At 37.1% G+C, this 22,102-nt stretch overlaps 2 protein-coding genes across 7 annotated transcripts; one reads left to right on the forward strand and one right to left on the reverse strand.

Annotated features, from left to right (window-relative positions):
- The first annotated feature begins 53 nt into the window (after positions 1 to 53).
- On the forward strand, positions 54 to 7,239 carry TGA9 (bZIP transcription factor family protein). Of its 5 annotated transcripts, none has more exons than XM_088255201.1 (13): positions 55 to 796; positions 946 to 1,107; positions 1,296 to 1,378; positions 1,758 to 1,834; positions 1,977 to 2,255; positions 3,104 to 3,151; positions 3,237 to 3,296; positions 3,435 to 3,512; positions 3,625 to 3,673; positions 4,093 to 4,364; positions 4,535 to 4,756; positions 6,445 to 6,587; positions 6,839 to 7,239. In XM_088255201.1, exons 2-13 carry the CDS (start codon positions 992 to 994, stop codon positions 6,924 to 6,926), a joined length of 1,515 nt encoding a protein of 504 aa, XP_088111327.1. In that variant the 5' UTR covers positions 55 to 796; positions 946 to 991; the 3' UTR covers positions 6,927 to 7,239. The 5 variants fall into 5 exon arrangements, with proteins under 5 accessions (XP_088111325.1, XP_088111326.1, XP_088111327.1 ...); XM_088255202.1 differs by having other exon boundaries at positions 55 to 690; positions 931 to 1,107; XM_088255199.1 differs by having other exon boundaries at positions 54 to 1,107.
- A 5,633-nt stretch (positions 7,240 to 12,872) lies between these two features.
- Positions 12,873 to 21,968, reverse strand: LOC110769952 (spectrin beta chain, brain). 2 transcript variants are annotated; one of them, XM_088255069.1, is made up of 16 exons: positions 21,715 to 21,968; positions 21,177 to 21,518; positions 19,987 to 20,224; positions 19,290 to 19,567; positions 18,941 to 19,111; positions 17,983 to 18,747; positions 17,792 to 17,886; positions 17,206 to 17,268; positions 16,988 to 17,076; positions 16,820 to 16,885; positions 16,027 to 16,656; positions 15,815 to 15,886; positions 15,600 to 15,670; positions 15,441 to 15,498; positions 13,940 to 14,204; positions 12,873 to 13,693 (listed from the first exon to the last, which is right to left on the reverse strand). In XM_088255069.1, exons 2-16 carry the CDS (start codon positions 21,449 to 21,451, stop codon positions 13,047 to 13,049), a joined length of 3,783 nt encoding a protein of 1,260 aa, XP_088111195.1. In that variant the 5' UTR covers positions 21,452 to 21,518; positions 21,715 to 21,968; the 3' UTR covers positions 12,873 to 13,046. The 2 variants fall into 2 exon arrangements, with proteins under 2 accessions (XP_088111195.1, XP_088111194.1); XM_088255068.1 differs by having other exon boundaries at positions 19,981 to 20,224.
- Positions 21,969 to 22,102: the final 134 nt, after the last annotated feature.

Below are 22,102 nucleotides of genomic sequence, written 5' to 3' on the forward strand. Positions count from 1 at the left end.
AATCTCCATCCCCTCTTTTGGGCTAGAAAAAAAGATCACAGAAAACCCATTTGCAGCTTTTCCTTTCCTCCTCAGTCCTCACCTTTTACCATCTTTTGTGAAAGAAAACCTTGTCTCATCTCATATAAAAATGATGAATTCATTGTTATTTATTTTGATTTATCCTGTAAGACTGTAAGTACTTGCATCTCTGAAGAAGCACAATAAAAAAGAACCAATGGCATAGCACAGGCGGTTAGAAGAGAGAGAGAGTGGAGTAGGAGTCAGTGATTCCAGTGGGTTCCTGCCAAAGACCCCACACTTGATTTTTCTTTTTTCTTTTTAAATTTTTTCCTCATTTAATATTATAATATATGTTTTTTTTTTCAATTTTCTGTTTTCAAACCCCACACACCCAAGAGGCCTGAGCTGAGAGACAGGTCTTGCAAGGACAAGATTTTCTGTACCATGGGATGAGTTTCAAAATATGATAATATTTACTATAGAGAGTGAGAAGGGTGATAAAGTAACCCCAAACACAGACAGTAATCAATTAGCTTTCTTCATAGAGAAGTAGAGAAAGAAGGAGACAGAGACACCCTCCTCACAGAGAGAGAGAGAGAGAGAGAGAGAGATCAAAAGTTGCAAACAGAGACATAAATGAGAGAGAGACTTACTGGACCCTCTCTCTCCTGTGGCTTCTTTTAGATTATATCCTTTGATCTTTGCTGCTTTGCTTTGCTTTGTGTATATGTCTCTTTCAAGTTCTTTGCTCCATATACACTTGGTCTAGGAATCTTAAAGCAAAACAATTGAGGTAAAGAGAGAAGTGAAATTCCTGGGAAATTGTTTTCCCATTCCCAAGTCCTCTGTTTCTTCTAGCTAACTGAAAAAAAAAAAACAAAACAAAAAAACAGAAGTTTTCTTAACTATGGCTTTCATTTCTGCTACATGTCCCGATTCCAGCTTCTTCTTGGAGTACAAAGATGAAAATGGTCTGAGAAAATCTTGCATGGCGAGTCATAGAGTTGGAGAGACTGCTACTGGTTTATCAGAATCAGGACCTTCAAATCACCATGTTCCTTATGCTGTTCTTCATGGGATGAATGCTCCGTCAACCAGTTTTCTGTATGATATCACATCAATTTCCAAACTTTCATTCAAATATTGCAATTTCAAGACTAATTTCCACTTGGGTTTCTTTTACTTTTCCAATTTGATTAATTCTTTTGCTGTTTGTTTTTCTCTGATCTGTTCATGTTTTTCTTTTGACATGGGCTATTAATTCTTTTTTTGCTTCTTTTGTTGGTTGCTAGCAATCAAGAAGGATCTGCCTTTGATTTTGGAGAGCTGGAAGAAGCAATTGCGCGGCAAGTTAGAAATGATGAAGCTCAAGCACGTATGTTTCTACACCTATCATCATTTCTGCTTTTGGTGACGTTTGATAAAGCATAACCAACCTCTTTAGAAAAGCAGAGAGAGAGAGAGAGAGAGAGAGAGAGAGAGAGAGAGGGGTTGAATATGTCTACTGGAAGCATAGAGAGGGTGGGGGGGTGGAGGTTACCATTTCCAATACAGTAATGATTCTGAGACAAGAGAGTTGAAGGGCGTGAGGCTACAAACTTAGAAAACTTTAGCATGATTTTTTACTGACTCCGTAACTGCAGAAAAGGAGGATTAGGTCCTCCCTCCCCCAACACCTTTTGATGCTTTGTAAAAATCTTGCAAGTCTTTATTTTGGCGATCCTCTGAGATTTGGCTTTTGTGATTCTTTGCAGCTTTATTCACAGGCAGGCCTGCTGCTACTCTGGAAATGTTCCCTTCTTGGCCAATGAGATTCCACCAAACCCCAAGGGTACAGCTTTGACCATCTCCATCCATAATTTATTCTCTCACAATTTTCAAATTGGGTTTTTCCTTTTTTTTAAATTTTGTTTTAGTGATTTTCATAATTACCCAGATGGAAATTTGATTAATTTTTGCTTTGGAAATGGCAGGGAAGTTCAAAGTCAGGAGGGGAAAGCACAGACTCAGGATCACAAGTGAACACTCTCACAAGCAAGGGAGAGGGTGGCCAGTTGGAGCCAGAATCTCCAATCAGTAAAAAGGCATCTTCCTCAGATCACCAACAGGCTTTTGATCAGAAGCATCTACAGTTTCAACAGCAGCAACAATTGCAGGCTCAAGACATGGCAATAAGTGACAGCTCAAGAGGAGGAGCAGGAGGAGGAGGAGCTTCACAAAGTCAATCAGCTGCCAAACCATCCCAGGAAAAGGTTCTTTAAATTAAACTCTTGTTTTGCAACTGTAATCTCTCATTTCTTTCTCATATCATATCATCCCATATCCCCACAACTGAGGAAAAAGTTGGCATCTTTATTGTTATTATTACTGTTTTCATCTCTCTCTCTCTCTCTCTCTCTCCAAATATTATAGCACAGATCCCAAAACTCAGAAAATCAAAAGAAAGACAGTTTACCTGATTTCTGAACGATTTTCTGATAAGATGTCTGACACAAGAAAGAGAGAGAGAGTTTGTACACAAAAACATATAAAAATAATAATAAAAGAAAAGGAAAGGTGAGAATCTTCACAGTAGTTACCACTGTTTTCAGCCTATAATAAATATGCCCCACTTTACTCACTATTTTTTGCCTATAACACAATCAAAACTCGTTGTTTCTTTCGCCTTCAAAAATCCACTTTGAAATTAGAAACCCAAATTTACTTGCCTCGAGAGCAGCACTCAAGTCATTAGCATCACAAATCAGAAATGCTTCCTGGAAATTCTGTGAGCTTTTCTAATCATTGTTGTGGTTTTGTTTCAATCAAATCATGGAATCTCCCCCTATAATTCTGCATATATGTCTAATCCAACTATCCAAGCATATATAAAAACACAACTTTTTTTCTTCTTCTTCTTTTTCCTTCCATTTCCATCTTTTAAAAAAAAACCAAATAGAGATGCCATGCCACCTTCCTCACGTCTCCTTGTTCCCAACCTAAAAACAATTTCTTAATTTATTTTGGTAATTTATTCCATGTGGGTATTTCCAGACTCAATCAAAACTCTCTCTCTCTCTCTCTCTCTCTCTCTCTCTCTCTCATGTTTTCAATGTTCCAGAGGAAGGGAGCTGGTTCTACATCAGAGAATAAACAACTTGATGCTAAGGTTTTCAACATAACAATATTCTTGCATTTCTTCGTTCACACTCTTTGACTTCAACTTTGAACTGAAGTACCTTTCATTGGTTCAGACATTGAGACGTCTAGCTCAAAACAGAGAAGCTGCAAGAAAAAGCCGTCTCAGAAAAAAGGTAAATGCATTTTTCTTTTTCTTTTTTTGGTGAAAAGGTAAATGCATTTTTCAAATTATCATTTTCCATAACTCAATTCCCAGCTACTTTATTTAGCTTAATTATTATTTTAATGGTCCATTCTCTCCTTGTCATTAGGCTTATGTGCAACAGCTAGAGACAAGCAGAATAAAGCTCACCCAGCTAGAACAAGACCTTCAAAGAGCGCGCGCTCAGGTTTAAAACTATGAAAATTTATTTTTGACTTCAAAAATTACAACAGTTAAGATTTATTGTTTATTTTGTTAATGGTATTGAAATATATATATTTTTTCAATTATTTTCTTAGGGTTTGTTCTTGGGTGGTTGTGGTGGCGGTCTTGGCAATATCAGCTCAGGTGAGTTTCTCGACAAAAACCTTTTTATGTATTTTTTTAGAAATAAAAATAAAAATATCTTTTGACATTGAAGCTTCCAGTCAAATATGGATAACAAATTTACAAATTTAATTTAATTTGGCAGAAAACTCGGAGTTTGGCCAAATTATTTAGAAAAATTGTATCATGTATTTTAAATGGAGCAGATCTTTCAGATGTATAAAGATGATTTTTTTAGTTGTTTGGCCTTTTCCGAACCTAAAAGCCATAACTGGGGTTTAACTTTTATCTGTGCATGCATTATTTAAATCCCCCCGTGCTATAACTTTTCAACTTTTAGCACAATAATGTACTCTTAAAACATGTGCTTTATTTTCTACGCAGTAAATTGGTCATGATCATGTATAAATTATTTATTTATTTCGTTATTGTTTTTTTAGGTGCTGCAATATTTGACATGGAATATGCAAGATGGCTAGAAGACGACCACCGGCACATGTCGGAGCTCCGAACAGGGTTGCAGGCACATTTATCCGATAGCGATCTTCGCGTAATTGTGGATGGATACATTTCACACTATGATGAAATTTTCCACCTGAAGGGAGTGGCTGCTAAATCTGATGTGTTTCACCTCATTACTGGAATGTGGACTACCCCAGCTGAGCGTTGCTTCCTCTGGATGGGTGGTTTTAGACCCTCTGAGCTCATCAAGGTTTGGGTTTATTTCCATGTTTATGCACGCAACTATTATTATCATATATATCAGAACTTATCTAGCTAGGACTAATCTTGTGGATTATGAATTATGGTTAAATAATCTTGTTGTACTTCCCTTTAATCACTTGTTTTACTTAATGGGTGTTTCTCTTTGTTACTAATCAGATGTTAACAGCACAGTTAGACCCACTAACAGAACAGCAATTCATGGGGATATATAGCCTCCAGCAGTCCTCGCAACAAGCAGAAGAGGCACTTACTCAAGGTCTAGAGCAGCTTCATCAGTCTCTGGTCGACACCATTGCCGGTGGGCCAGTCATCGACGGCATGCAACAGATGGCCGTGGCTTTGGGCAAGCTCACTAATCTTGAAGGCTTCGTTCGCCAGGTAAATAAAAGTAGTAACAAAACATGATCATCAGAAATAAATAATATAGCATTATTTTATTAATTTGACCGTGGAAAACCAAAGCTCATTTTGCATCCATCACGCAAGGTCATGCATGTACTTCATATATATAATTAATCTCTTTGTTAAGAATTGTTTTATAACATGCAGTAGTCATTTTGTTCTTCTTTCTATTGAACCCTAGGAGGTTATTTATATATAAAGCTATTATTTTATATATTTATTAGCAAGCTTGCCTGGTGCTTTTTGAAAATGAATTTGTGTCGGAGAGTAAAACGTGGTGTCTCGTTCAGTCGATTTCTGAAAAGCATATTAAAAAGTTGTTCTAGTTTCATATTGCATTTTCCAGATTTGACCGATACATATCGATGTCTAGGTAAAATCCGTTCTATAAAGTCCTAGACTAACCCACTTTTCAAAATATCCGAGGACTGATTAGATTTTGCGTGACGAATCAGCAAATAGTTGATGGAAAATGGAACCCACTTGAACAAGATTAAGATTATCTTCACGAAAAGGGCGGCGATTTTTTTATAGTTGTGGAGCATTATTATAGGCTTCACATCTATCAACGACTACCAGTCAGTCACGCTAATTACTGTTTTAACATTAAGAAGGTGTGTGATCTTTTCATCACACCACAAAGAGTTGAAGATAGTACTTGGGTAGGTGACATCAACATGGTAGTTGATCTGAATTCTTCTGACTAGTCCATTTTTTTCATTATATTCCTTCCTTCTGTCCTCTTGTTTTGCGCCGCCATTCTCTAACCTACACCTGAAGGGTAAGAATCCAAGGGCTTTCATTTTCACACACATCACCTTGATTTAACATTTTAATTGACTTTTAGTTCAAGCTCCTACTAATTAAAGAAATCAAAATGGAAGCATCCATGCTATAGTCAACTAAACATTGTATCTACATTTTTATAATTTCCATGTTCATCCAACCGTTCAATAAATATCTACTGTGATGGTCTTGATGATCATGAATATCCCAATTGACCATGAAGTTTTCCATTCATCAGGGCTGTCACTATCATGCTCTTGGTCAAATTTTCAGACAGATGATATATGATATTATACAGATAGATTGATCACATCCTCTACATGCTTGCCACGTATGTAGTTGGCTTTATTGGGTCATCATAATTTCATTAACCCCATAATTTTGGGGTGCACCAGTATTTCTTTTTAGCTAGGGTGTCAATCAAGTTGCTGAATGCTAGGGTTTTGGTGTAGTTTTTCCATCCCAAATGTTTCTTTCGGAGGTAGGTTTGAGTGTGATGTTTGTTGAAATGAAAACCGTAGCTGGACCTGTCGACCGAATATAAAATTCAGATGGCAAATATAGGTAATAAATTAATTGAGTATGTTGTATTATTTTTCTAAACCATGATTGGAACAGTCCAAATTCATAGATGGAGCAAGTTTTTCCAATTTCAACTTGTTTGAAATGTTGTTTAAAGGCTGTGCCCATGTGAGCTTGCACTAGGGACCCATTCCATGGTCTACATATGCATGATGGTTCTTGTTTAATCTTATATAATTATATACAAATCAAACATGCTTTTTCTCTTTTCCTTCTGTCTTTTGTGTCTCTTGTGCTCAATTTGGTCCTTCTAAGAATTAAGTAACTCATTATTTGCGTGTACCAATTCTACTTAGGCTGATAATTTGAGACAACAAACCCTTCATCAATTGCGCCGGATTTTGACAGTTCGTCAGGCAGCTCGTTGCTTTCTTGTAATCGGAGAGTACTATGGACGATTACGAGCACTTAGTTCTCTTTGGGCATCTCGACCGCGAGAGTAAGATCTTCATAACGCCTTCATTACTTACTAGTTTGTTACAGAAGATACTGTACAACTGCTCTTTTCCCATCATTATTTGTTCCTCTTTTCTTACAATAGGTCCTACCCCTATTGTGACTAGTGACAATGAATTTTTGTTCTTGCATTTGTTTTTAATGATTAACTTGTGAATTATGATGTACGGATATTCTGCTAAAAATGATTACTAATTATAACCACTAAATTAAATTATGTCCTCAACTCTGCAGGAGCATGATCAGCGATGACAACTCGTGCCAAACAACAACAGACTTGCAAATGGTTCAACCTTCGCAGAATCACTTCTCATCCTTTTGATCAAATCCCAATATAGCCAGAGAGCTGCCTCGTAATTAATGGATCAAGTTCTTAGATTTCTAGCTTTACTGGCTGTGCTGCTGGGTGTTCCTTGATCAAGCTACTACTTTAGAAGAGATAGGACATTATATATATATATTTTTCTTCTTCTTTGTATTTTCTGCTTTTTTTATTTTTTATTTTTCTAATGTCATTGTGTCACCACTACGTTATCTTGTAAATGTAATTCAATATTTTCTGTGCATGAGAAGCTTCTTCCACTTGCTTAAAGAAAAAGAAAAGAATATTAAACAATGAAACACAATTCTATAATTTATCGAGCATATTTATGAATGTTATCTTCATCTAACGGCTTTTGCATGATATACACAGAAAGGTGGCGAGAGAGAGAGAGTGAGAAAGAGGGGGAGGAGACTCGGTATGTTGTCATCGTCTAATGTCTTTATTGAAACAAGGGATTCTAGCAGAAACGAAAATGGTTGTGTTTGTATGAGAGAGAGAGAGAGAGAGAGAGAGAGAGAGAGAGGTGGGTTGTTACATGCACTTCATTTATAAGAAGTGGTTGCGATGAAGAAGATGAATATATTATAGTGCAGAAGGGACAAGGGTAGAGATAAAGGATATAAACTGAGTTGATTGTCTTCTTCCTAATTGTTTGTGGAGAAAAGTTGTAAGCATAGAGGGAAAGTTTGGTTGTTACCTTCATTTATATCAAGTGGTTGCAACTTATTTACAAAGGAGAGAATATTTAATTCACAAACGGACGCAGATGATGTGTGCGCATGCATGCCTGTCTACGGAGAGAGGGAGAGAGAGAGAGAGATTGTTTGTTTGTTTGTTTGACCTAGAAGTATATATATCAAGGAGCAATTTGCATAAAAGCTGGACATATGCACAGTTGTACCTTGCAGAAATAAATGTTCCTTAATTTGATGAACTTGTATGTGAGATATCCAGAATAAAAAAATATAAAAGAATTCCTTTTTTTATACGAAAAGATATTAAAATCATGAAACAGTACCGAGTGAGAACCAACATGTTAATGTGTGAGTTTTCAATAACAAGCGTGACTCCAAATAATAATGCAAAATCAAGGTGTAATAATATTCAAATTGAACAAGTTCTTAGCCTTTATCCAATTTTTCAAAATGGTAAAAAATCAGGGTTATATTGATTATCAAAGAGATGTTTGATATTTTTGTTCATTTAAAGACTATGAAGATGTGAAATTGACATTATTATTCCGAAACAATGAAGATGAAAAATGAACATTGTGGGTTAATAGTGAACCATGACATAGGTAGTATGGCTTAGGGTTACACATACGGGATGAGGCTTCGAGTTTGAATTCTAGATTTTCAGTAGACGATGTTTGAGACATAGGGCTCAAGAGCCTAGCTAGGTCTAGTTATTGGGGCTAGGAACTTGAGGTCAATCGCTAGAATTTCATGGCTAGGAGTCGGTTGTTCAAGTGTAATTGGTACTTGGGTGAATGGAGTAATTTAAAACCCCAATGGATAGATGTATGACAACAATGATCAAATAAACCTGGAGACAATATGACTTGTCAACAACTAGTTATAGACCTATGAACATATAAGCATAACATAAATGCACAACATATCAAATATTCAAATCCCTACTACGTGACAACCTAGGCACTCAGAAGGACTCGTCAATCTAGGCATCCCATGTGCTAGCAACAACTAGAGTGATAGGTGTGTGAACATTCATCAACATTTCAAATATAACACATACTGGCAGTAACGGATGACTAGTCATCACGATGACTCGATATGTCCTAATATATATACAATGCATGATTTATCTTTGAAGAGCTTGATTGCATCGTGCCACTATTGATCTCAGCCACAGTAATCATCTCCAACTAGACTATCTTAGTCTAATTAACCTAGAGCTTGATGAATTACATGTACAATTACAAAATTGTCAAGGGAAACTAAAAGACCTTAGGTAGACATAACCTAACATCGAGCCTCGGGACCTCGAGCATATTGCTCATTGCCATGGGCGGAACCAATGCAAGGGCTACCATGTCAGGATAATAGTGAGGATATTCGTTTGATAAAAGAGGTTTGGGAAAAAAAACAAATCAAACATATATATACCTTAATATTTTAAATTAAAAATAAATAAATAAAATATACAATTTCAAAATCAATAGGCATAGTCAGAGGCCTTCCACATTTGTATTTGGTGTCAAAGTTTGTCCCAACATCAATTTTAATCTTTTTCCATTATAATTTGTCTCCAAAAATGAAGCATTTTTCTAAATGAAATTCACACTTTCGTGAATAATATGGCTCTAATTCCATTTTTTTTCTTGTGTTTATAATTAGCGTGATTCATATGATTTAATGTATATTATTTCTAGAGAAAATGTGAGTATCAAAAAAAAATTATCATTAGATTTTAAGCTAAGAACTTTAGCTAGCCCACCCATTAAAAAATTTCTGGTTCTGCTATTGTTCATTGCTTAGAACCTAAGTCCAAAGCATAGAGATAATTAGGGACTTTAGGTCAAGTGTAAAGGCATGGACCCCAAACTATAATCACCCATGATATGTGTTTTCAGTTGACTCGTTTGACTGGGGGTCAACGTATACCTTGACCGTTTACTAAGGGGTAGGAAGTTGCTATGCCCTTCACTTTTCATCTCATGAATCTAAGAGCACCTCCACCCCAAAGGGCAAGGGTAAGGCAAAAGCAAGGCAAGGTTTGTCACTATTCACATGAATAGTGGCAGCCCTTGCTTTTTTTGTTTCCACCCCAAAGGGCAAGTGCAAGAGCAATTACTATTCATTTTAATTTATTTTCTATTTTTTATACTTAAACCATTAATTTTGGCGTGGAAAGTGAAAAATATGATTAGGTATTTATATATAAAACAATTCTGAAAATTTTGGTATTTTTTGTTGCTAACAGCAAACCCAGGCAAGATTTGCCTTTTGGCCTACCCAGGCATGTGGACCCCATGAATTGCCCAATCTTGACGTTATGCGCTGGAGCCAAATGCTGGGCCTAGGCCCCCTCTTGCCCGGGCAAAAGAGCAGCGCTAGAGGTGCTCTAATAGTATTACCTCAATATTTGTGAACCAAATCCAAATGCAAGATTTCATTCTAATACACAACCACCACAAGCCATGCAATTTACCAAGCATAGGCCGGCTCTATACAAGAAATATTTCTCCTTAATTAACGAGAGATTAGTTAATAAAAAGCTAGTGCCTAATACAACAAATATGTGCCATGGGAAATACCAACTCTTGGCCTCTAGCTCAACTGTAATGAATTAGTGCCATTACCAACTTATCAAAATAGAAGTTTTTTTTTTGGGGCCGAAGTTAGGAAGAGGGAGGGGGAAGTATCACACACACGGGTGCAAACCCTTCAAACCTACCAGTGCTCAAGTCAAGTAGAAATAGGGTGAGGGTCGATCCATCAATGGATCCTACAACAGATCAATCCCCAAGTAATCCACGGAGAAATAAAGTGGTATATGACTAAGATCTGTCTTTTGATGCTGGAAAATGAGGCAAAAAAGCTTTGCTACTTCTCAGTGCATGAGAAATGAAAAGTGGAAAGAGCTTATTTGTGAAAAGAAAATAATGGAGTTCTTTAGACTCTACTAAAAGAGAGCACACCAAAAGCCTGAACCAATCCAACCAACATCATATTGGTCAAAATAGAAGTATTTACCTTACCAAAATAAAGTAATAAACTTAAAGTTCTGCTAGTGCCCAAGGCACAAAAGGCTAGGCTTGCTTTCTAACTAGAAAACCTAGAAGAAAGCATACACTAGAAATGTCTTATATGACTGGTCAATAAAATAGTTAATTAATAGCCTACAAAGCTTGGTAGCCGAAAAGAAAATTTATTTTACAAATCTTTCTGTGGAGATTTGGAGTAGAAGAATATGGACGTCGAGTATGACATGCTCCTGTAGTTGATTGATCACTCCAAACCCCTTTTTTTTTGTGCGTAAATGAATAGTTTTTTGCATTCTAAATTATACCACTTTTCTTTTTTCTTCTCAATTGGCCTCAACTTTTCGGTCCATTAGGATCGACATGGAATAAATTAATTATGTATAAACAAAGGTTGGCATATCCATCATTATCAGCATGCCTTTACTATCCCCATTAGAAATCATAGGCTACAAATAATCCTATCTTCCCTTTACTTTAAAGCATTCGTCTTTTGTTCACCAAAAAAAAAAAAAGCATTCGTCTTTTTTTATTAGGTTTGATTTATCAAACACTAATGCTGCCTTCGTCATTACTTTTTCCAATTAAAAAAAGATATAAAGAGTGGGAGGCAAAATATTCTTACGAGCTTTACCCAATCAGAGTGCTGATCATGTTGTTGTGCGAAATTATATGAATGTGTTATATATAGAAAATTAGATATAAACCCAAAAGGTGAAGCATTCATTAGGAAAAACTCATGTGTTTTGTAGGGTGTAGGTACTAGAGCCCTTAACTGAGTATGTTATGTGCCATGCGTGCCCTCAACCACCCTATAGGTCTAGTCTTTAAGAGTGCATATGTTTGTTTTAATATGTCGCGTACGTCGTATGAAATTATCTGTCGTGTTCTTACTATTTTCATAAAAAATACTACGATAAATTGATATATCATGTCCTTCGTATTTCAAAAGAAAAACACCTTACTGATATCCAACCCGATTAAACAAATTTGCATTCAAAATTGGGACTTGAATTATGCAGCAATGAATATTGGATTTTAAATCATATCTTATATGTTTATGTATAAGAGTTTTTTTGTCATTTGATTGCTAAAGCTGACCTGATCTAGCATAAAACATGCATGAATATCAAGGGGCAAATGGTGGTAGACCAAACCCAATACTCTTGCCATTGTTTAACATTATCGTCTAACATTAATACTATTGACTTGTAGTTGGTGGATGGCGGTTTGTATTGTGCATATATTTTATATATATATATATATATATATATATATATATATATATAATATAGTTTTGTGGTCAACTGTTTTAGCTATATATAAACAAAAGTAATAATAACCATACAGGCATATTTGTTTATCCTAATGAGTTTTCAGGAAGAAACATACAGAACAGTACAAATTTCCAACAACCCCTTCATCCATGACAGCTGATTTGATTAAGTAGGAAATTACAAAGAAATTATGCAGGAAATGGGAAACTCATGAATCGGGAACTTAAGAATAAGGGAATAAAGAATCGAATCAACTACTCTCCTAATTGATCTAATTCTGAATTTTAAAGGTATTTAATTACAGATTTTAACATAAAAATAACCACATTTTTGCCATGAGTCATGACACAATAGTGTGGCAGGCTGCCCTAGGCCTACCTCTGGCAATTTCAGTTGATTTGGGCCATTAAGACCACCTTGCCCAACCATGCCCTTCTCGGAGAATTGAAAAGGAAGAGCCTCATCACACCATGGGCCATTGTGAATGCTTACTCTTCTTGAAAACAGCTCAACCACATAATTGCTAAAATGCTTTTATTCTATATAAGTTATAACCATCCTACAAGCTTTGTCTGTCGAGACTTTGTAAGAAGAATTTCAGGAAATTTACAAATCATTTTATAAATCAGTAGCACGCACAATTAACTATCAAATGTCTACAATAATTGGATTCACTAGCTTAAAGTTTAACAAAGTATGAACTACCTATGCACATGCAGCGGGTTACATCAGTTGATCGAGGCAATATGTTCGCCCCTTTACACTCAAGTTCAATCCCCCCCTCTCTACATTAGACTAATTTAGAGCATCGCTTTGTCAAAAACGTATAAACTACATATCAATTAGTTTTAGTTTTAGTGTGCCTCCATATATATGATCACACGTCACACTTTAGGAGGGGATATAAAGTACTTGAACAATAAAAGAAATACACATCGTAGGTAACACATTAAAAAATCTTCAATTACCTTGCGTAGAAAAAATTACAATGTGTAGTTAGGTGTGGTGTGGTGCATGCTCTGGCTATACTAACTTGGCTTCAATCTTAGAATTGGTTTTGGATTTTTGATATAACCACCAAAAGGGGATCGGGGTGAAATAAAAGTAAAAGCTGCCTTACATAAGCATCAACTCTGAGAGATCATCCATTGGTATTTCGAGACCAATGGAATCATGATCTTGCAGGCCGTCTTCATCGAAGTTCAACCATGAACTGAGATCTTGGTTCTCTTCCAGTGAATCTAATTCATGTAGTTGCAAATTTGCAATATCAGCGGGTTCATCTGCCTCTTTAGACGATGGCGGTGTATGAGCATCACTCCGCAATGGTGGGCCCGTCCTACTTTTCTTATTGCTGACATTAGGAACTGATTGACTTGATGAGTGAGTATTCTTTTGCTTGGATCTTCCTTTTGTTTTGCGTTCACTTCGGGAGCTGTCCAATGATGTGTTACCAACTCCACTAGGTGAAGTGTTTCTTAAGTTATCCAAGGTTTGGTCCTTATTTCTCTCACCTCTGTTTCCCTTTGGGTCATGAACAGTGCTGTCAAGAGCTGAAGTTAGCCTTGAGGAAGCACTTCCAAGTCCAACAACATCAGTAATCAGCACTTCCCTCTTTCTCCCCTTGTTCAAGTTCGACATCGATCCATGCTTGGAAGAAGCTTGACCAGACGAGTCAATGACAGCTTGAAGAACCCCTGATGAACCCCTGTCATGGTTATCACTAGGGGAATCATATCTCCCAGACGCACTGGATACTGCACCTGCAGAATCATGGAACAAATCTCGTATGGTTATTATCTTGGTACCCCACAACAATCACTAAATGACATTTTTATACGATATAGTTAAAAGATCTTTACCCTTACAACTTGAATCAGCTAAGAACACAAAAGGAAAGGGTAAAGAATGATAAAAGAAAAAGGATCTGCTCCTAAATTAAATTCTCAACTTTCATGGATATATATTGATATCAATAAACGAGCATTTACAGGTCTAAGTCGACATACCGGATCCTCTGACTTCTGCTTGATGGGAACCTTCATTGCATGTATTACTAGCAGTTCCAGAGCCAACACAGTCGACAGATTTTGCAGCATTGTTGCATGAAAGTTCAGAGAAGATAACATTCTGCAGTGCAGGATCAGTAAAGCAACTAATGCCCTTTTCTTCAAATTTTTGACATCTGGCAAGTGTGCGTTTGAGAAAACCCAATGCCACTTGTTTTGAAACCTTACGGACTGCACTTTTTGAACCACTACTCCCACGGCAAGCCTGTAAACATTAAGTTGATGGAAAATGTTCAGTAATCTATCATATGCTTTGGTTCACCATTAATCTGATTACAAATTCACCTTACATATTACCATTATAGCAGACATAAGTATTCCTCATAAACATTCACATATAGTGGTACTACTCCACCCACTTCTGTCTTCCAACTCCATCAATCAAAACACACCCACATCATAGACAATAATATTCGATCAAAGAGAACACCATGCCCATCTCTAATTATGCCGACTGAGAAAGATGGTATTGGCCAGCACATGCCTTGCCAGTGAGATAAATTGTAAGATGAAAGGAGAAAAAAGAAGGATTGCTCACTGTAAACGGGACATGAGTTGTTTTGGGGGCTGTTTGTCAGTACTTGAAGTTATTTCAGAACGGAAAGGATGGTTATCTTCATTGTAGGGATGGGGACAAATTTGAAACAAAATGGGATGGGAGTAGCATCACTTATCCAGGATTGCAGAACCTCTAAAATTAACTGATACAATATGTTTGCACATGACTGATAGTGCAAAGAATCATTGATAGCACAGTTTAGGACACAAGATACTCATTTGATCAGCAAGATATCAGAAAATTATCCACTGCTCCCACATTAATTAATTAATTTGTTTGTTAAACAGAAGCAGGTGTTGACTAATTTGATGTGTGCCTAACTTTATCAAAGTCCATGTTTTACTTTGCTCACATCTGTGGATGAAGGCAGATTAAGCTCCAAAATACTATATTAGTGAATTTCCGAGAAACAACCTAGGTTGATGGGAACACTACACATAACACTCAACACAGTGCATTCCACGCCTTAAATTAAAAAGAATCCCGCATTAACCTCTATCTGGATTCTGGAATAGACAAAGATACACACACTAATAACATAAAGACTGCTGTCCTTTCTTTTTTATCAATACATGCCTAGTTGTGGAAAGTGAAGTAATGGCAGGAAGAAGTGAATTCTAAAGAAACCTGTTCAAGTTCATGAATTTTTATCTAAGGACAAAGGCGCCCTAAGATAAGGGGAAGTTAAGAAGGATATGTTTTTGAGAGGATAAAAGCATGGCCACGAAAGGGTACCTTGTTCTATAATAGTATACAACAACCCCATAGGTACTAGTTTAATATCTTTGATCAAGAAGCATATCAAAGGCCAAAATATTTAAAGACAGATGAACAACTTGAAAATGAATAAATATAAAACCAAAATTGAAAATAACCAATTACCAGTTGTTTCCTGTAAGCAATCTCAATAAGCTGATCCATTGCAACTAGTTCAATTCTCCTGTGATATGAAACGACATTAATCTAAAACATCACGACTGAACAAAGAAAATAACTTAAATAGTACAATCAGTAAAATATCCAAAGCCTTGTGAACTCTACCGTCTTTCTGCAGCTCTTTCTTTCTGAATAATTTTATCAATTTTTGCCAAGTGTTTCTTCTTCGTCGCAATCTATTAGTTACATAAAAGAGATGTAAGAAATGGGAAACAGGAAGGTCAATGGAATATAAGAGGATAGTCGTTATGAAAATTCACTATGCATAGATACTGTGATCCATATAGCCTGTACAAACAGAATATTTAGGAAAATGCAACCTGTTGATGCAGCCCTTGCTTGAGTCCCATTATATCTTGATTAATCACTTCTTCTCCTTCTGTAAGATCAGGCTGGAGCAAGGCACCCAAAAAAAGAAAAAAAAATGGGGAGAAAGGTAAGAAGTATAGACAAAACACCACCAAAAAATTACTGGAATAAAACTTTTCCAGGAAGGTAATATTAAGGACCAATGTCTGAGATGAGTGCTTACCAATGTCTCCGGACATAAACCAATACTCTGCAGCTCCAGGAGAAGCCTGTCATCCAGGCACATCAATTGATATTGGCACTCTGAGGAAGGCAAGTTAGTAGTCTTGAGTTCCCTAGGTTGCAGATGACCAAGATCAGTAGGACATATTTCACAGGCATGCCCCACATCAGAATGTGAAACATCCTCATCTGCCTGCCACTGTTCATGATTGTGTACAGAACTGGGCATGCTTCTATTTCTAAATGTATTAGTTGCAGCACTTCTGTCACAAGAAAGTCTGTCCAGCAAGCTATTTTTCTGAGTCTGAAAATCCCCTTGCGACTCAACTTCAGATTCTATCCTGTCCCAATCTTTGGGTTCAACGTCAATCTGATTACATGAACCACAATGAGAATCATCACTCGCACACCGTAGGTGCAAATTTTTCCCTTCACTATGATGGTACAGTTCTTCACTTTCATCTTCTTCAATTAAAGCAGAAAGAACTCTTTGGTATAATGGAGTAGCCCTTTCCAACCTTCTCATGTCAAAATTTTCACATAAAGCATCAGTCTTCGATGAATCTTGATTAAAATGGTTCCCTTGTCTTTCCCCAGAACAATTAGGGAATTCTCTATGCATAAAAACACCCTGCAAGAATTAGTTCACAACTAATCAATATCCACACAAAAAAAGTTAAAACTTATTTACTATCCTTTTCTCCCTTGAGTTTAGTTTTGTGAAGATATGAATATAAAATGAAATGCATAAAAACAAATGAAAGTTCACAAGAACTAATGGCTAACTGTATTACCGAAACATTATATTCATCGCCAAACATCTGAGACAAACTCGCACCAAGCTCCTCTGCAAAACTTAGCTGATCCATCCAATATCAAAAAACGGGAAGAGGAAAAATTTGTAAGTGTCTGACCGAAGGATACTCATTAAATTTAGATGCATCAGGGGACCCATTTAATACCTGCTGCTGTAAGTAGGATATGTCCTCTGAGCTGAGAGAACCAAAAACTGATTCCATTTTCTTCCAAAATGGGCCAGAACTTGCAAGTTCTGCAGAAACCAGGCAGAACTTTAGTGATAAATGCATGGATGTGTAACAGAAATATGCTGCTTTTGTAGAGAACTGTTAAACTCTGTGTGCGCGTGCGTGTTTGTGCACTAAAAGGTCAAGAAGCATACTACTAGCATTCCGAGCAGAATTGGCAGCCACATATAGTTCTTCATGATCGTCATCAGATTCACCTGATAAGGATATGACAATACATATTAAAAAGTAATATTGCCAAATTCTACATCTAAGGCCTTTTAATACAAGTATTTCCACAATATTTCATAATAGACTTGGATAAATAAAACATGCATGCTAACAAACCAAACATATATAAAACAGAAAATGAAAGTAACGAAAAATATATTTTTTAAAATAGACACAGTAAAATTAAAATTGAAAAGTAAAATAACAAAAACTTCTCCCTAAAGACATGGAACCTCTACAGGACGACAAGCAAGTGTTTTAGTCTCCAACATTTCACATCCTTTAAAAAAAAAAAATTGAAGAGGAGGAGGAGGAGGAGGAGGGGGAGGGGGTTGGATTTCTATCAAGGAGAGAAGGGGAAATTAGTGTATTCCATGCAAACCTGAAATATCAATTCCAGATCTACAATGTTTATTAAAAGCCCATCAATATCAGTTAACTTTGAAGAACTTTAGATGCCAAAAGGAATTTGAAATTAACCTAGCTGAAGTTGCATTATTTTAACACTACCTGTGAAATCGGGTGAGTCATGATATGCTATTGGCCCAACACGAGTTGACCCCTTGCGATCTTTCAGCTTTTTCGAGGGTGGACGACCTGTTTTACTAAAAGACCATAAAGTATGATTAGATTTCAGTCAATACACATTGACGCAATAGTCAACAATACCAATGGGACAGATAAAAAAACAGTTTAGATACCTTCTATTCTTATCGGACATAGGTTTCATCCCTTGAAGAGGCTTTGTGGTTGGTAAAATCTCTGGTTTCTCCATAACTGGAGGAATCCCAGGCCTTGTCAAAGATGGGCCTCGTCCACTTCTTCCTTTTCTTCGCACACCATCTCCAATGTCATTAGTTGGTGATTTATTCTTCTTGATGGACAGTAAGTGATCCCCAACTTTTTCATCTGCAGCTAAGGCAATGTCACCGCGGTCCATTCCCTTCTCTTTCAACTTTTTTTCCCCAGCTCCCGATTCTTCACTTCCAGATAACCCATATGGAGATGAAACATTCTGAAGTTCTCTTTTAGATTTTGCGGTATGATTATCTAAACTGCTCGTAACTTGTGATCCATTGGTCCCAACATAAGAAGTTCTAGCACTAAAATCAGAAGTTGCAGCGCCTTGATAGGAAATCTGAGCCTCAGCATTGTTTGTTACAGGAGAAACTAAATTTGTTCTCCTTGTGCGAGAGCTTTTATGTGATCTCTGACCAACCCACTGGGCCATAGGATGTACAGAAGAACCATTTGATGTTGCACACTTCTGATTATTCATCACATTTGCTACTTGGACTTTGTTTTGACCAGTAGGCTGTTCCAAACCTTGAAAAGCTCCGGATGAAGGGTGAACATTAGGCGATGAGTCTATATTTGTAACGGAACCAGTTCGTGGTGCCCTAGAAACCTTTCCTTTTATCACAGGATTAGGACTTCCTGCACGGTTATCCTCCGGAGGATTTAGCCTGAGGCACAGATTCACGAACAAATTAACAGTCTCATTTTAACCACAAAAGTGAATTTTGAAATCCCAGTGTCAAGGTTATTAGGCGCAAACTGTGGTTGTCTTTAATCCAACAACTTCAAATGACTTTGAAACTCTACTAGGTATTGTAAAAATCATAGTATGAATAAGATAACTCAGAATGAAATACATACTTAATGTTTCCTTTCAACACAACCCTCTGCTCTAATACAGCTGAACGGTCTTTTGGAACAGGAGCACTTTCCAGCTCATTCTTGAGTACTGTACAGGTACTGAGATTAGAAGGTTCAAAAGATGGTTCAGCCGACTTATTGATTCCACCAACTCCAAGTGAAGATTTTAGTCTGCAACATATCAAAAGCTAAGTAATCATACTTGCCGAAAGTATGTCTATGCTCAATAAGTAATCATACTAAAGATATCATGAATGAACAGTAAGAAAGTGTGAACCTTAAGCAGAATTACACAAATTAGAAAATTCATTTTGATAGACAAATATATATATATATATTATATGAATACCTGAAACCTTGAGCATCACATATGCGTAGCTTAGAATCACCACTCAGCTTTGGATGCATAGCTCGTTTTATATCCCGTTCACCACCTATAATTCTATTACTCACTGCTCCCACCGAACGTTTCTTTTTTATTTTGTGATCCAACCCTTCACCTCCAGCAAGCAATCTGCGGGTCTTTTCTTCAATCCTAGCAGAAGCCCCACCAACAGCCTGAAGCTTATTTTCATCCTTGTCTGTGGTCACCTGCTGCCTTGAGGTGGCAGCTGACCTAACATCTGCCTGGTAGCATTTAGAAAATGTGTAAATCTTAGAAAGAAGCTTGCATTGATCACTTCAAGAAGCATGAAAGTAAATATTGAACTAAAAGAAAAGCTGCAAACAATCTAAATGCCTGAAAACTCGCCAATCAATTTAGTATAAAATTCTGATCCAAAAGTAGGCTTGATCTAAACTTCTCTTTTATTGTACTTGTCTGTGTTTTTTCCCTTGAAATATAAAGACTAAAGCAGGTTTATTTTTATTGCATAATGAAGCTACAGAAGAGTAACATTAAGAAAATAAGTGTTAAAGAAAATCCAAATTAAGGAATAGATTTTTCTGCATTGGATGCCATTTCAAAATAAAATTATTTTTTCTAAACCACAGGTACCTAGATTAAATTGAAAAAATTACAATTACTTCTGAATACGAACCCGCACATCAGCCACTGACGTCCGTACGCGTTTATTGAACCCAACGCTCTTGGCCCTGTCTTCCAATCTTTGAGTCATATTCTCTTGAGGGTTTTTATGAATTTGACTTCCCAATTTCACTAAACTTGCTCCACTGGACCTCTCACTCGATGAAAGATCGCTTCTCTGTCTCTTCTTTGAACTCAAAGCTTCTCTGTACTTATCCAATTTGAAAATGGATTCACGCAACATTTTTGCTCTGTCCCTGGTAGAAAAAAGCATGTTGTTAATATATGTCACGCAAATTCTAGTGAGTGCTCCATTAAGAGAAGATTACATCGACTACAATCTTACCATTGCATCAAGGTGCATTTGTTTAGAAGTTAAAATGAAAAGCGTAAGGCGGACGCTTTCCCACAAAATGTACTCTATTTGAACGAGGCTTAAACCTCTTTTGTGCAGCAGGTTTTTTAGTTTGTATTCTGATAGACTTTGAGAGTTGTCAGGAGACTTTGTATTATTTAGATGTTTTACTTATGCTCTAACTTCTTTAGATAGGAGACTTTGTAATTGTCTAGGTGTTTTACTTATGCTCTAACTTCTTTAGATAGACTTTGAGAGTTGTTAGGAGACTTCGTATTCTCTACTGTAATTATCTACATAATCAACTGCACCCCAAACTCCTCACGTCTGGAACAAAACCACCGACACCAGCAGCCATATTCCAACCCTAAATATCTAGAAGTTCACCAATCTAGCAAGAACCCATGAGATTAGCTTCAATATAATTAAGTTTGATGGTGATTTGTTTTTTTTTTTTTTGGATAAAGCGATATTGGGGGAGGGGGGAGGGGGCCATTGATCCTTACAAGACCAGAAGTTCTCTCTCTCTCTCTCTCTATCTCTCTCTCTCTCTCTCTCTCTCTCTCTCTCTCTCTCTCTCTCTCTCTCTCTCTCTCTCTCGTGCGAGTGTGTTGTTATCTCTAACTTAACTTTAAAGTCAGGTGTTCAAAGTATCGATGGAGATGATTTACTAAAATTGTACCGTTAAAAAACCAGCACCGCGATTTGCATGATCAAATGCCCCTTTTGATTCTAATTTAATGAACCACCAAGATCCTTAATTACTCACATGAACAATAGCTTCAAAGATAAAGAATTCTGTTGAGAAAACTGTCATAGTGAGAAGTAGTTGCTGTAGGGTGAATGGACTTTACCTGGCCTTTCTAGACGCATCTTGCACGCTTTCCTTGAAGTGCTTTAGCTCCTCTGTTGCCACCGGTGGTGGAGGTTTCGGATGGGCAACTCCAAAAGAATGGTCATCCGATATACTACCATGAGGAAAGCCCAAAACCCTTCTAAGTTCTCCTGAGCGTGTATATTTTTGATTGCCTAAGATAATGGGCTCCAAAGGCAAACACTGGGGCAAAGGAGGCATAGCTGATGATAGCGTTGCACTACCCCGGTTTACATTATTCCCAGAATTTAGCATTAGTCTCTCAGTTGCCTAATTGAGCAGCTTCTGAAACTGTCCAAAATCAACTTGAATTTGTTTGTACCTGTCATCACATAATGACCAACAAAAAGAGTAAGTTTCCTTTCAACTACTTACCTGCGTCAACAATCAACTATTCTGCAGTGAAGCTCAATTGAGCCAAAATTCAAAAATATTTGCTCAAAAAAAGTGCAAAATACTAAAGAAAACTTCTATTGGACAAGCATATAATGCCCTGCCGCTAGAACCAAAATTCAAACCTGCGAGAACCAAGAATACAAGCTCAATTGAGCATCAAATAGTTATTTGAGCCTTCGCGCGCGTCGGCGAGCGCGTCGGAGCGAGGCGGCAGGAAATCGCCCGAGGCGGTCAGCTGTTTCGCGAGTTGCACGTTTAGCGCGGGGAAGGCGTAAGGAGCGTTGCAAGGCGTGGCCAGGCGACCCAGATCTGGACACTTCTGAACCGGAAGAAATTTTGCGAGTCTGCAAATTTGCTGCGACTCTGCGAGGAAGACGACTCGCGTGTTTGTCTTTTAGGTTTATTGTTATGAAACGACGTCGTTTCGATTGCAGTGTTTTAACTTTAAATGAAACGGCGTCGTTTCGATTGCGTTTAAAAAAAAATTCTAACTGAAACGACGTCGTTTCA

This window comes from Prunus avium, chromosome 6, assembly GCF_965620075.1.
Source record: "Prunus avium chromosome 6, drPruAviu1.hap1.1, whole genome shotgun sequence".
Classification (NCBI taxonomy): Eukaryota; Viridiplantae; Streptophyta; class Magnoliopsida; order Rosales; family Rosaceae; genus Prunus; species Prunus avium.